Genomic DNA, 14,020 nt, shown 5'->3' with positions numbered 1-14,020 from the left:
AGTAACCATTTAAGAAATATGGCTCATTTAAATTTTCAAACAGATTATATATACACATGCACATATACAGTGCAAAATACAGACTACAAATCGCACTCTGTGCGAAGGTAATTTAGTGAAACAAAATCTATTCCTAATACTGGAACAATATGGCACTTTTTGTAGAGGTGCTATAAGTGCAGTTCAATGTTGCTGTTGCCAGCCTGGGTCAACATTGGCGATATTACCTGCAAGACTCTTGTATGATTTATGTTCTGCAGCAGTGGTGGTTTAAAGTTCATCTTCTATTTATTTTTGTTAAAACCGTTCAATGGTCGTCTTTATTTCTGCTCCTTTATTCTGCCAGCTGAACAGTGAGTGACCTCACAGCTCTGCTCAACCAATAGAAAGTCTCACCGCCAGCCTATAATGCAGACTATAATAAAAACAGAAAATGCTGGAAATACTCAGCAGGTCAGGCAGCATCCGTGGAGAGAGAAACACAGTTAATGTTTCAGGTCGATGACCCTTCCTCAGAATCTGACGACAGGTCATCGACCTGAAACGTTAACTCTGTTTCTCTCTCCACGGATGCTGCCTGACCTGCTGAGTGCTTCCAGCATTTTACATAGAAGATAGGAGCAGGAGTAGGCCATTCGGCCCCTTGAGCCTGCTCCGCCATTCAATGAGATCATGGCTGATCATCCAAATTCAGTACCCTGTCCCTGCTTTCTCCCCATATCCCTTGATCCCTTTAGCCTTAAGAAATATATCTAACTCCTTCTTGAATATATTTAATGAATTGGCCCGAATTGCCCTGTGTGGCAGAGAATTCCACAGGTTCACCACTCTCTGGGTGAAGAAATTCCTCCTCATCTCAGTCCTAAATGGCTTACCCCTTATCCTTAGACTGTGACCCCTGGTTCTGGACTCCCCCGCCATCGGGAACATCCTTCCTGCATCTAGTCTGTCTAGTCCTGTTAGAATTTTATAAGTTTCAATGAGATCCCCTCTCATTCTTCTAAACTCCAGCAAATATAAGCCTAATCGACTCAATCTCTCCTCATCTGTCATTCCTGCCATCCCAGGTATCAGTCTGGTGAATCGTCGCTGCACTCCCTCCATGGCAAGAACATCCTTCCTCAGATAAGGCGACCAAAACTGCACACAATACTCAAGGTGTGGTCTCACCAAGGCCCTGTACAACTGCAGCAAGACATCCTTGCTCCTGTACTCTAATCCTCTCGCTATGAAGGCCAACATACCATTTGCCTTCTTAACTGCCTGCTGCACCTGCATGCTTACCTTCAGCGACTGGTGCACAAGGACACCCAGGTCTCGTTGCACTTCCCCTTTTCCCAATCTGTTGCCATTCAGATAATAATCTGTCTCCCTGCTTTTGCCACCGAAGTGGATAACCTCGCATTTATCCACATTATACTGCATTTGCCATGCATCTGCCCAATCACCCAACCTGTCCAAATCATACTGGAGTTTCTCTGCATCCTCCTCACAGCACACTCCTCTGTTGTTATTTCAGATTTCCAGCATCCGCAGTATTTTGCTTTTGTATAATGCAGACTAGTCTGTTTCCGGGTCAGCTGCAGTGGCAGACGGAATACACGCCTCATCACAACTGTCCCTGCAGATCATGTGTGCGCCCTGGAAAATGGCAGTCAGACCACAGTTGGGCAAGAGGAGCACAGCGAGTGCCCTCAGCGACTGGGATTTGGCAAAGAATCTGATGCTGCCCCAAACAAATGATATATTACTCGCGAATCTCCTGTGGTCCTACTCGCAACTAATCAGAGGAAATGACACGTCTCGTAGCTGTATTCGGCGAGTCGGGCAGAGGAGCGCAGCGCAACGAGCAGCAGACTCACGACACGCTGCAGCACATCGGCCGGCAGCTCCATTTCGGGTAACTCGCAGTCCGGATGGGAGGAGGGGAGCCGGGCATGGTGGCCAGAACGGGAGAAGCAGGCCACCACACGTGGAGCCGGCAACAGTGAGGAGGAGGCCGCGGTGAAGAGGAGGACGGAGCGGCTGAGGGACATCGTGCTCCCACTGCCACGGGAAGCCATTGTATTGACTCTGAACGCGGCGCTGTATGTATAGCTGACGCGTCCCTACGGGGAACAAGCATTCCATTGTACTTGTTACATATGGCAAATAAATCTAATCTGAATCTGAATTACAGTAGTTGCAACAGGATGAGAGATGAAACAATTCCACCGCCACCACAAGAACATTCCTGTCATCTTTTTTTTTTAAAAAGGTTGAATTGCCACCTCTGAAGGGCGAATAGCAGGTGTAATTACCACTCGAGCAATAGCCATTGATTTCAATCTACTGGGTGCATAACAGCGTCACCAACTCAGAATTTTATTACGGATATATTTTGTGTTTTCACATAGTTAGCCATTCTACTGCCAGGACCTTGAATCATAAATTGTCTTGATCCACAAAACTCTTTCATCCCATCTGCATAAAAGGCTCTTTGTACATCACCTAAGTGATACGTTTCAAAGGCAAAAATAAGATGGTGGATCAAACTTCAGAACTGTAATGTTCTGCAACAATCATAGACAAAAGGGTTGGATGGAGGACCTGACTTCCCCATGATGCACATCAAATGAGAAAGTGCATCTGGCCTTAATGTGTGCAGTTCAATAACACTCTGTGCCAAGGTGAGGCTCAGTCAATTCTGAAGTAAAAATGAGCCGTCAGAAATCCATGGGGTCAAAAAGGTCATCAAAAAAAGGTCAAAAACCACAATGGAATAATCAGGAAAAGAAGTCATTTGTGTGTCAGCTTTGGCTCCATGGGTCGCACTCTTGCCTCGGAGTCAGGGGGTTGTGGATTCAAGTTCCACTCTAGAGACTAGAGCACAATAAAATCTAGGCCGACTCTCAAGTGCAGTACTGAGGAAGTCTTTTGGATGAGACGTTAAACCGAGGCCCCGTCTGCTCTCTCAGGTGGACGTAATATCTCTCATGGCACTATTTCGAAGAAGAACAGGGGAGTTATCCCCGGTGTCCTGGCCAATATTTATTCCTCAAACATCACTGAGAAACAGATTATCTGGTCAATATCACATTGCTGTTTGTGGGAGCTTGCTGTGCGCAAATTGGCTGCTGCATTTCCTACATTATAACAGCAACTCCACTTCAAAAGTACTTCATTGGCTGTAAAGCGCTTTGGGACATCCAGTGGTCGTGAAAGGCGCTATATAAATGCAAGTCTTTCTTTTCTTTCTCATCAAACAGTCTGCGTGCTGGGACAAGTTCTTAATGGCTGAGAACACAGTACCAAAGAAGTTCCTAAAGGAAGCCCTGCAATTGATTCTTTGCTCTTTCTCTTGGAGGAGGAATGCCAGTGTCAGTGGGTCAACACTTGTTATTTCAGCCATATCCTCTGGAGCTCAGTGACAGAAATGACCTGGACCGACACCAGATACTAGGCCAAAATGGATGTTGGCTTAAAGTCCAAACCCACAGGTTGGACAGACTCATGACCAATGTTGGGGGAGGTTGTAGGGGCCCAGATTCCCCAGATGCCTTCTTGCCAACTGCAGCACTGGCATGGAACATAACTTGACAGGTGCACCTTTGTGAGAACATTCCCATGAATGCTACCTGCCCATACCAGAGTGGCTTCTGTACTTAGAAACATAGAAAAATTGGAGCAGGAGTCGGCATTCAAGCCTGCTCTGCCATTCAATATGATCACGGCTGATCCTCTATCTCAATACCATATTCCCGCTCTCTTCCCCATACCCCTTGATGCCTTTTGTGTCTAGAAATCTATCTATCTCCTTCTTAAATATATTCAGTGACTTGGCCTCCACAGCCTTCTGTGGTAGAGAATTCCACAGGTTCACCACCCTCTGAGTGAAGACATTTCTCCTCATCTCAGTCCTAAATGTCCTACTGTAGGAATCAACGGATTCCTATCTAAATCACTGAGGTCAAGTCAGTTCAGTAAATTAACCAAATTTAATTAAACTGGTGAACAAAACAAAAACATACAGGAGCAACAGCAAACAGGTCTATACAGTAGCTTGTTCCACGAGGTCTGAACTCAGAACCTCCCACCTCTGACGTCATGACGTTTCCCGCCACTCGGGGCACCACGTGACGACGTCATAGCGTTGTTTCAGGGTTTTTACAGAAAGCTTGTTTACACTCAGCAAACGGACATAGGTGCTGTAACATTGCTTTAAAGACAGTTATTCATTTGTACAGGAGTTCATTGGTGGTTTTACCACACTACCCCGTATCCTGAGACTGTGACCCCTCGTTCCAGACCTCCCAGCCAGGGGAAACATCCTCCCTGCATTCAGTCCATCTAGCCCTGCCAGAATTTTATATGTTTCAATGAGATCCCCTCTCATTCTTCTAAACTCTAGTGAATACAGGCCTAGTCGACCCAATCTCTCTTCATAAGACAGTCTTGCCATCCCAGGAATCAGTCTGGTGAGCCTTCGCTGCACTCCCTCTATGGCAAGTGTATCCTTTCTTAGGTGAGGAACTGAACTGAACCCAGGTCTCAACACCAAGAAAAAGCAGAGACACTATTGTAGCTAGGATTGTCCGTCACTGAACGAGTCTATCACGCTGAACGCTTGGGCTGAATTTGAAGCAGACTTCACACTCAATGACGCCACGCAACAGTGAAGAACAAACGGGTAGCATGAATCAGTCACTAGGTATATTTTGTGGCACTTCAACACATTTTTAAATCAAAAAGCTGGCATTGGCTACTCTGCCTAAGGCTGAACCACACTGTTCGCAACCACGGGTCATATTTGACCCTGAAATGAGCTTCCGACCACATATCCGCAACATAACAAAGACCGCCTATTTCCACCTCCGTAACATGGCCCGTCTCCGTCCTTGCCTCAGCTCATCCGCTGCTGAAACCCTCATCCATGCCTTTGTTACCTCTAGACTTGACTATTCCAACGCACTCCTGGCTGGCCGCCCACATTCTACCCTACGTAAACTTGAGGTCATCCAAAACTCGGCTGCCCATGTCCTAACTTGCACCAAGTCCCGTTCGCCCATCTCCCCTGCGCTCGCTGACCTACACTGGCTCCCAGTTAAGCAGCGCCTCGATTTCAAAATTCTTATCCTCGATTTCAAATCACTCTATGGCCTCGCCTCTTCCCATCTCTAATCTCCTTCAGCCCCACAACCCCACCCCACTCCTAGATATCTGCGCTCTTCTAATTCTGCCCTCGAGCATCCCTGAATATAAATCGCTCAACCATTGGTGGCTGTGTCTTCTGTTGCCGAGGCCCTAAGCTCTGGAATTCCCTGCCTAAAGCTCTCCGCCTCGCTACCTCTCTTTCCTCCTTTAAGACGCTCCTTAAAACCTACCTCTTTGACTAAGCTTTTGCTCACCTGCCCTAATTTATCCTTGTGGCTCGGCGCCAAATTTTTTATCTTGTACTAATCCTGCACAGCACCTTGGAACGTTTTACGACGTTAAAGGCGCTATATACATACAAGTTGTTGTTGATTGCTTAAGGTGTGAATTTCTGAAGAGACCATTTGCATGGGGGCTTCCCTGCACGCTGATGGCAATATCCAATTATCTGCGGGAACTGAACAAATGAGTAAAATAGCGGTCAATCCTCAAAGGCTCCTCTCTGAAATTAAAACTTCTAACCTTGCTGTGGACAAGTCTCCTATTTCACCCCACCCCCGCTTTAAAAAAAAAACTAGTATTGTTACAGAAATGATAATTAAGACATCCAGATGATTAGAGAGTCTGAGGGTAATAGACTCGTCACAAAACAGTAGTCAAATCTTTCTGCCCGCCTGGATTTTAAAAGTAGCCTTTAACAAGCTGTTAATTATAGACAGCAGGACATCTGATACTTTGTTGCTAAAGACTAATGCCCAAGTGAAAGAGGAACGTGTGGACCTTTCACGTCTGCAAGCACAACAGAACCCAACCATGGTGCTGATCTAATTTCATGGCTGCTGTGTACAGATGGCCGACAGTGACCACCGCTCCTCTAATATCAAGTTGTTATATTTGAACTCTGCTCTTCCATATCAGTATGCCAGGCCAGACTATCTGGAGTCTGATGAAATATTCTGGGAGCAATATATTTAAATCGGGTCTTCGCTCGGCTATATTTAGCCAACCTAACTTTGATTCAGTTTATAAAACAAAGGGATAACCTAACTGTCTATATATTTAAACAACGCAAATCATCTCCTATAAATTAAAGCCAACACGTGCGCATTAAGCAAAAAGAAGTGATTAACTCATGTAGAAACTAAAAGGGGGAATTTAAAAAAAAATAGATTCAACAGGTTCTAAAACAGACACAATCTGGAAATACAGGCTTGTTTTTGTTCCAAACATGCTCACGTCCGTTCTAACCGACTTTTACTTCTAATTCAAGATTGCAGTCTAAGTATTGTAACAATTTCTAGAAGTGTATGTAACGCACATTATAAATGGAAAGGGGGCTTGGTGGGTTTGGAGGGGCCAACCGAGATGCACAAAGGGAAATCATGAATAGATACTTCTTACGGTTAACTAAACCACAAACACAAACATTTTAAACAGCAGGAAATGGGTTTGGATGTACAAAAGTAGCTTGCAAAGGACACACCTTTTCTACCTAAAGACGGAGTTGCACAATTGCTTACCAGTGTAGCATTAAGCGGCACTGAAAGTTTAATGTGCATTTAGTTGCAGCATCACCGGACAGATTGTTTAAATAGAGATCATCAATGGCGCCAATTAAAAGATTGCAATGCGATGTTCTTAGCTGAGCATACTGGAATTTTTACAATGCTGTGTTAAGACATTGCAGTGTTGGTTTCTATCTCATTATAAGCTAGATTTATCCAACGTGCTTTCAAGTATGCTGTACTGCAAGTGGCAAAATCTGAGTATTTTTAGTTCACACGTCTCTTACCGGATAAATAACTTCTCACCCAGAGATGTAATTTAGCAGCAGTACAATGTCCGAATTCTGATTGGTTGTACAGGTCGAGTAAGCAATTATTTTGTGCACAAGTGCGAGTATGGGCCACCAACTTCTGTTTAGGGTCATGCACCTAATCTAAATCGTTTCCTGACAAAGAGATCCATTAAAGAATTTCTATCGAGGAGCCAAATAAGAAGTTACTAGGCATGGAGCTTATTTCTTCTGCAGTAACAAACAGCTAAGAGAAATTTTCCATACTAGTGCTTCCGACATGTCTTCCTTTTTCCTCAACCGAGGATTCCCCTCTACTGTGGTTGACATGGCCCTTGACCGTGTCCGTTCTATTTCCCACACTTCTGCTCTCACTCCTTCCCCCTCCCTCCCAAAACCACGATAGGGTTCCCCTTGTCCTCACCTTTCACCCCACCAGCCTCCACATTCAACGGATCATCCTCCACCACCTCCAGCGTGATTCCCACCACCAAAACGCATCTTCCCCTCACCTCCCAGCATTCCGAAGAGACCGCTCCCTCCCAGACACCCTGGTCCACTCCTCTATCACCCCCAACACCCCTTCCCCCAGCACCTTCCCGTGCAAGCGCAGGAGATGCAACACCTGCCTTTTTACCTCCACCCTTCCCACTATCCAGGGCCCCAAACACTCCTTCCAGGTGAAACAGCGATTTACTTGTACTTCTTGCAATTTAGTATACTGTATTCGCTGCTCACAATGCGGTCTCCTCTACATTGGGGAGACCAAACGCAGATTGGGTGACCGCTTTGTGGAACACCTCCGTTCTGTCCGTAAGGGTGACCCCGAGCTTCTGGTCGCCTGTCACTTAAATTCTCCGCTCCACTCCCACTCTGACCTCAGCGCCCTCGGCCTCTTACACTGTTCCAATAAAGCTTAACGTAAGCTCGAGGAACAGCACCTCATCTTTCGATTAGGCACTTTACAGCCCTCTGGACTCAACATAGAGTTCAACAATTTCAGATCATAATCTTGGCCCCTATTTTTTTTTCCCCATTCAATTTTTTTTTTTTTTACACCTCATCTAGAGCTATCTTTTGTTTCTTAACTTGTCCCATTACCATCTCCTTTTGCCTTGCACCATCATCCCTTTTGCCTCTTAATCTCTCCTGCCTTCCACCCTATCACAGACCTTCCCTTTTGTTCTTTCCTCCCCTCCCCCCTTTCCCCGCCCCAGCACTTGCTTAAAAACCTGTTCCATCTCCAGCTTTTTCCAGTTCTGACGAAAGGTCATCGACCTGAAACGTTAACTCTGTTTCTCTCTCTCCACAGATGCTGCCTGACCTGCTGAGTATTTCCAGCATTTTCTGTTTTTATTTCAGATTTCCAACATCCGCAGTATTTTGCTTTTGAGCTAAGAGAAATTCTTTGGCCTAAAAACAATTTTACATTAAGGATATCTATGGAATGTACAACATGCTTCGAAGATTCTTTCAACCCCCCCCAGATGTACAGTCCTTATCCACAGATCTGACCAGAATCATTAGATTAGTTTGCCCTTAATTGAAATCTTATGTAAACCAACACAGCTGTCTCCAGTCATCACTGTGATAAATTTTAAAACTAGGTAAAAAAAAAAAAAATAGTAAATTAAATTTCAGGGTTGCCTACATTTTCAAGTATATCTCCCACTCCCCCGCATACTGCTAAACTAATCCATTATTAATTCTGCAGACACTGCCCCCAATTTGGCATTAAAAGTAGGAAGGAAAGGAGACAAAGTGATGTTATTTTAATTCAAAACAGTCTTTGAGATGGGTTACAGTCCTGCAACATAAACCGAGTTTTACAAATCCAACATTGTAACCTGTCTGGCCAACTCACTGAATGAGCTTACCTTGCGCTCTTGTCCCCAAACAGTTCCAGTAGCTTCCTTCTTGTAGTTTCCACTTATTTCCTCCTCAGAAATAAAGATCTTTTGTTCTGATCTGGGAGCTACGTGAATTTGTAAATGAGGCATCCCGACTTTTGAACAGCAATGTTTAGGTCGAGAGTGATAACTGGAAACAAGCTGACAGGGGACTTCAAGCGAGTGGCTCCTTTGGAAAATGGGGCGCTTGTTTTGTTGGTTTATAATTTCCCTTTCTACCACCCCATTGACATTAGCTTGGCACTCTGAATGCTTGAATGAAGGTAAACATACCGACGTGCTCCTTATTAACTTGATATGATGGTACCGTGTATGTCCAGTATTTAAAGAGCTCTGCTTGAATTCCTTTACAAATGATTCATGGTGAATTTGTCCTGCCTTGGTCTCTGCTCCCAATACAAGAGCTCTTTGGTAATTAAAATGCAGAATGTGATTCGAAGGTCTGTGCAGTTTCTTCACTTTTCCCCGGGACTCGGCTTCTTCCTCGCTATAATCTATTACTCTATTTTTGCCAGGCTGCTGTCCATTACAATGAAGCGGCTTAATGTCTCTAACTTCACTAGAAGGACAAACTGGGTTAGACAATCGCAGCCCATTAACTGCCGTCGCGACAAAACACGGGCTCGTTTCTTTGGATTTAGACACAACCCGATCTTCGTCTTGAATTGGTTCGTGCGAGCAAGGAAGGAATCTATTTAACGTGGGATTGCTACTCCGACCTGTAAAAGGATCTGGGCTGGTCGGCGTAGCTGGCGGGGTGTTGCACGGACTCTGAGGAAAAATCACCAGTGACGAACAGCGTCTCAACGGCACCTTGGGCTTCCTCAACTTTGCCGACGGTTTGGCAGACCCCACCGGACGCTCCAAGAGTTCTTGGTCAAAAGAAATACTGCTGTTGCTGCTGTTGCACGAACCACCCTCACTGCCACTGCTGCTGTTACTGGATTCACACTGTCCACTGGACTGTTTGGACTGTAATGATATTTGCAGCGTGGAGCTCTTTTTGCGACGATGATCACTGTTACTAACCTGTGGTATAAACAACGATGAACTGCGCTGCAGGGTACGTTCATCCTGAGATGCTGCTTGCACCAGCACAGGCTCGAGCATAGTCACTTGATTAACATGCTTTCTTGAATTTATGGGTATAGTCTCAACTGTCATACGAATGTTACTCTCCAAGCCCTCTCCCGAAGTTTCAGACAGCGGGTCGGTGTTGCTCCTCCGGGTTGCGAAATGCAATCGTAAACGACGGGCCATTCTTAAATATTTTCGGGAAGAAAAAAAACCCAAATGTGGTCCTAGGTTGGAATGGATCCGAGCTGGTTTAAAAACTCACATTTTGCAGGGAAAGCTGAAGGCAATCGTAGCAAAGTACCACCACTTGGGATACAATCACCATCAGTAGCTGTAGATAAGCAGAAATAGCTGAAGCGACAAGCAGCATTCCGATCATTATTGAACTCTGGCTATTAAGCCTGGGAAGTTAGAAGTATCCAGCAGCAAAATCCATGATCGTAGGAATATTGCCCACAAAGTATGAAAATCCATGAATGTCTGAAACGGTGCAAAATGAAAGCACACTCCCTTCCACAGCACTGAAAATTCAGCAACCTTTACAAGGAGCTCAGCTGCTGCACACTGTTTGAATTCCAGCCAACCTTGCTTCAATTAAACCTCCTCGACTTGCATGAATGACTGAATCTAACCCAAAATCAACAATCTTCTTGCATTTCGGTTTCATATATTACATCTCGTCCCCACCAAGCAGGCTAAGTATGTGGCACTACTCTCGGCACTGGAGCTTCGAACGTTTCGCCTGCACTGAACCAACATCATATTTTTACCCCATAGTATTGCATTACAGGAAAATTTCAAAGAACGACATCCAGCACACTTTGGTATCAAAGGGGTTTCCGAGTACTACCCGCAATGTTAAACGCCTGGGAGATGGGAAATACACAGGAAGCTACTGCTAGTAACGGCGAGAGAGCTCCAGAGCTATGTATTTACAAATGAACACAATTTGCTTTCGTCAGTCCTTCAATGTGTTAAGTAAGAATTGGCTTGTCGTAGATAGTAATTTTGAACTCACGTTTTCAGTTCTGCTACAGCTGGACACATTGAAATCCAACCATTTAAAATAGACCCTGATTATCAGTAAATGCTTGCAAGAAGAAAAAAAAGAAAACAAAAACTAAACTATTATTAGACTCCCACTGGACTGAAATGCTGCTGGTACTGGAGTGCTAGTGCTTTTCAAGCCTGTTCAGTGTGGCTAACTATGAAAAACCTCTCTCTTCATACACAGAAATGCCACATCCTGACATTTGAAACTCATGACTGTGCCAAAGGAGCTACATTCTTTTCTTCCTGCAGCTTTCCAATCAGCTGCAGAGAGTCAAAAGTACGGAATAAGTAATTTATTTTTATGGGGAAGCATTTTTCAAATACTCTATCCATCATGTTATAATCATGTAAAAAAAAGGGGGCAATCTTAACACATCAGAAATGATTCCTTAGGCATGAGTGCTTTACACGAACACCGCAGGCTGCGGCACAGCATATGGCTTACAAGATGGAGAACGTTTCTTTTGAATAAAGTCACAACAAAGGTTTGAAGTTCCAAGTCTTGCAAGAAAAAAAAAGTGACCTCACATTTTAATGCGTGCAACCAGGACACAAGGTGACTAGCCGCTTCACACATTCCTGTTAAAACCTGAACATAATGGCTTGTTAACCCAGCACCCAACAGTTTGCAAGTCGCTACGCAGGAATAGTCCATTCAGTAAAGCCGAACAAAAGATGCAACTTTTTTTTTCCCACGAACCAACAGCAAGTGTTTGGTAACTGTATAATGGCCATCTTAAATGTCCTTCTGGCATAAAAGTGGCTACACAATGGAAAAATGTGCTGCTTATAATCAAAAGCTGTAACAACTGCGCCATTTACTGTTGGCATTTTAAACAGATGCCTTTTATGAAGATTTTCTACCACGGCACAGAAGTGAGAAAGTTATTCTGAACTGCAAATAAAAGTAAAAATGGTCCTTTGAGCATTTCATTTTGCACTCAGTCAAAAAGCAAACAAAATAGCTAACCTGACTAAACAGCGTGCGCTGGAGCATAGGTAGTTTCTTTGTATGGAATAAATACTTGGTTACATTTTTTATAGCAAAGACATTGATATAAAAAAATGCATCTGGAAAGAACAATGCCCTCTTTGTAGAAAAAAAATCTGCATTATGCCTTTCAAGTCCAGGATTTTTTTTCCTAAATAAAGTTCCAGACGGCCAAACGCACAGGAATTTCTACTACAGACCAGCTCAGTCTTTCGATCACTGCACTGACCCAGAATGTTTACAGCCATTCTACTTTATTACCACTGTTCCACATTGCTTAATTTTGTATTGCCGATGGCAAAATATGTTGCCTTTAAACGCCTCCACTCCAGATCCAAAGTCACCCCATCCTCTGTCATCGAATTACAGTATGCAGATGACACTTGCGTCTGCGCATACTCGGAGGTCGACCTCCAAACCATCGTCAATACCTTCACCGAAGTATACGAGAGCATAGGCCTCACACTAAGCATCCATAAGACAAAGGTCCTCTACCAACCTGCCCCCGCCACACAGTACTGCCCCCTGATTATCAAAATCCACGACGAGGCCTTGGACAATGCAGACCACTTTCCATACCTTGGGAGCCTACTGTCAACAAGGGCAGACGTCGATGACGAAGTCCAACACCACCTTCAGTGTGCCAGTGCAGCCTTCGGTCGCCTGAGGAAGAGTGTGTTTGAAGACCAGGACATCAAACCCAGCACCAAGCTCATGGTCTACAGAGCAGCAGTGATACTTGACCTCCTGTACGCTTCAGAAACATGGACCATGTACAGCAGGCACCTCAAAGCACTGGAGGTACCACCAACACTGCCTCCGCAAGATCCAGCAAATCCATTGGCAGGATAGGCGCACCAACGTCAGTGTTCTTGCTCAAGCCAACATCCCCAGCATCGAAGCTTTGACCACGCTCGATCAGCTCAGATGGACGGGCCACATCGTCCGCATGCCTGATACAAGACTCCCAAAACAAGCGCTCTACTCGGAGCTCCGACACGGCAAGAGAGCCCCAGGTGGGCAGAGGAAATGCTTCATGGACACCCTCAAAGCCTCCTTGAAAAAATGCAACATCCCCACCGACACCTGGGAATCCCTGGCCCAAGACCGCACAAAGTGGAGGAGAAGCATCTAGGAAGGCGCCGAACACCTCAAGTTTCTTCGCCGGAAGCGGAAGCCAAGTGTAAACAGCGGAAGGATCGCATGACAACCCAAAAACCCCACCCACCCGCCCCTTCAACCACCATCTGCCCCACCTGTGACAGAGACTGTAGGTCCCACATTGGACTCATCAGTCACTGGAGAACTCCATTTTTAATGTGGAAGCAAGTCAACCTCGGTTCCGAGGGACTGCCCAAGAAGATGCTGCCTTTAAATGCTAAAATGAATATGCAAAAAAATTACCAAGTGATTCAAATGGAGCACAACTCATACTGCACTACCATGGCCACCATTTTGAAAATGGACAGGCTGAACAACTGTATTTCAATCGCAACAGAAATTCTAGAAATACGCAGACCCCAACAGCCAAACGATTTCACAGATCCTGCACACAAATTATGAGAATAAATTAAATTTACATTATAAAACAGAAATGATGACAGCGCATTGCAAATTCAGTATGTTGCCAAACAGGGCAACGCATGGCAATGTCACACTTGTGGATTTCTTAAAGCATCTTCCCATGGTGAGGAAGTGTGAAGTGGAAGCTCGACACTTCCTCACAGAAAATTGAAGAAAACCCCAAGGGCAAGTCATCAGGTCCAATTCTGCGCCCCCACTTAGCACCCAGCTACAGACTGCCAATGGCGTGGGTGCAGGTCTTCAGCACAATCTCTGCCAGAGAAGATAAACAGCACAGGCTCACACAAAACACCGGAATATAGCTGGCCCTTTTCATCAAATGGTCGCTTTCAATTGCTTACTGAGAAACAAATGTCTATACCAAGCCATACTCTGCTATGATGTGAAATAAGATTTGTATCATTGCAATTTTTTTAAACCAAGTACCATTATGGTTTATGCTTGGAGCAAGCATGATATGCAGAATTTTACACAGGT

At 44.8% G+C, this 14,020-nt stretch overlaps 1 protein-coding gene across 3 annotated transcripts in view; it reads right to left on the bottom strand.

Annotated features, from left to right (window-relative positions):
- Positions 1-14,020, bottom strand: part of nedd4a (NEDD4 E3 ubiquitin protein ligase a) — a 137,423-nt gene that overhangs the window by 82,574 nt on the left and 40,829 nt on the right. The window contains exon 1 of one of the 3 annotated variants that reach the window (XM_085968764.1): positions 8,806-10,402. The exons of the other annotated variants lie outside the window; for them this stretch is intronic. Coding sequence (XP_085824890.1) covers positions 8,806-10,098 — 1,293 coding nt within the window. The 5' untranslated portion in view covers positions 10,099-10,402. Of the gene's footprint in view, positions 1-8,805; positions 10,403-14,020 lie in introns of those variants that run through there. 3 annotated transcript variants of the gene reach the window in all.

The sequence above is a fragment of the Somniosus microcephalus genome, chromosome 27 (assembly GCF_052327205.1).
Source record: "Somniosus microcephalus isolate GS21.2 chromosome 27, FLI_Smic_1.0, whole genome shotgun sequence".
NCBI classification, from domain to species: Eukaryota; Metazoa; Chordata; class Chondrichthyes; order Squaliformes; family Somniosidae; genus Somniosus; species Somniosus microcephalus.
The sequence above is the reverse complement of the archived record's forward strand: the minus strand, read 5'-3'. Positions and strand labels throughout refer to the sequence as shown.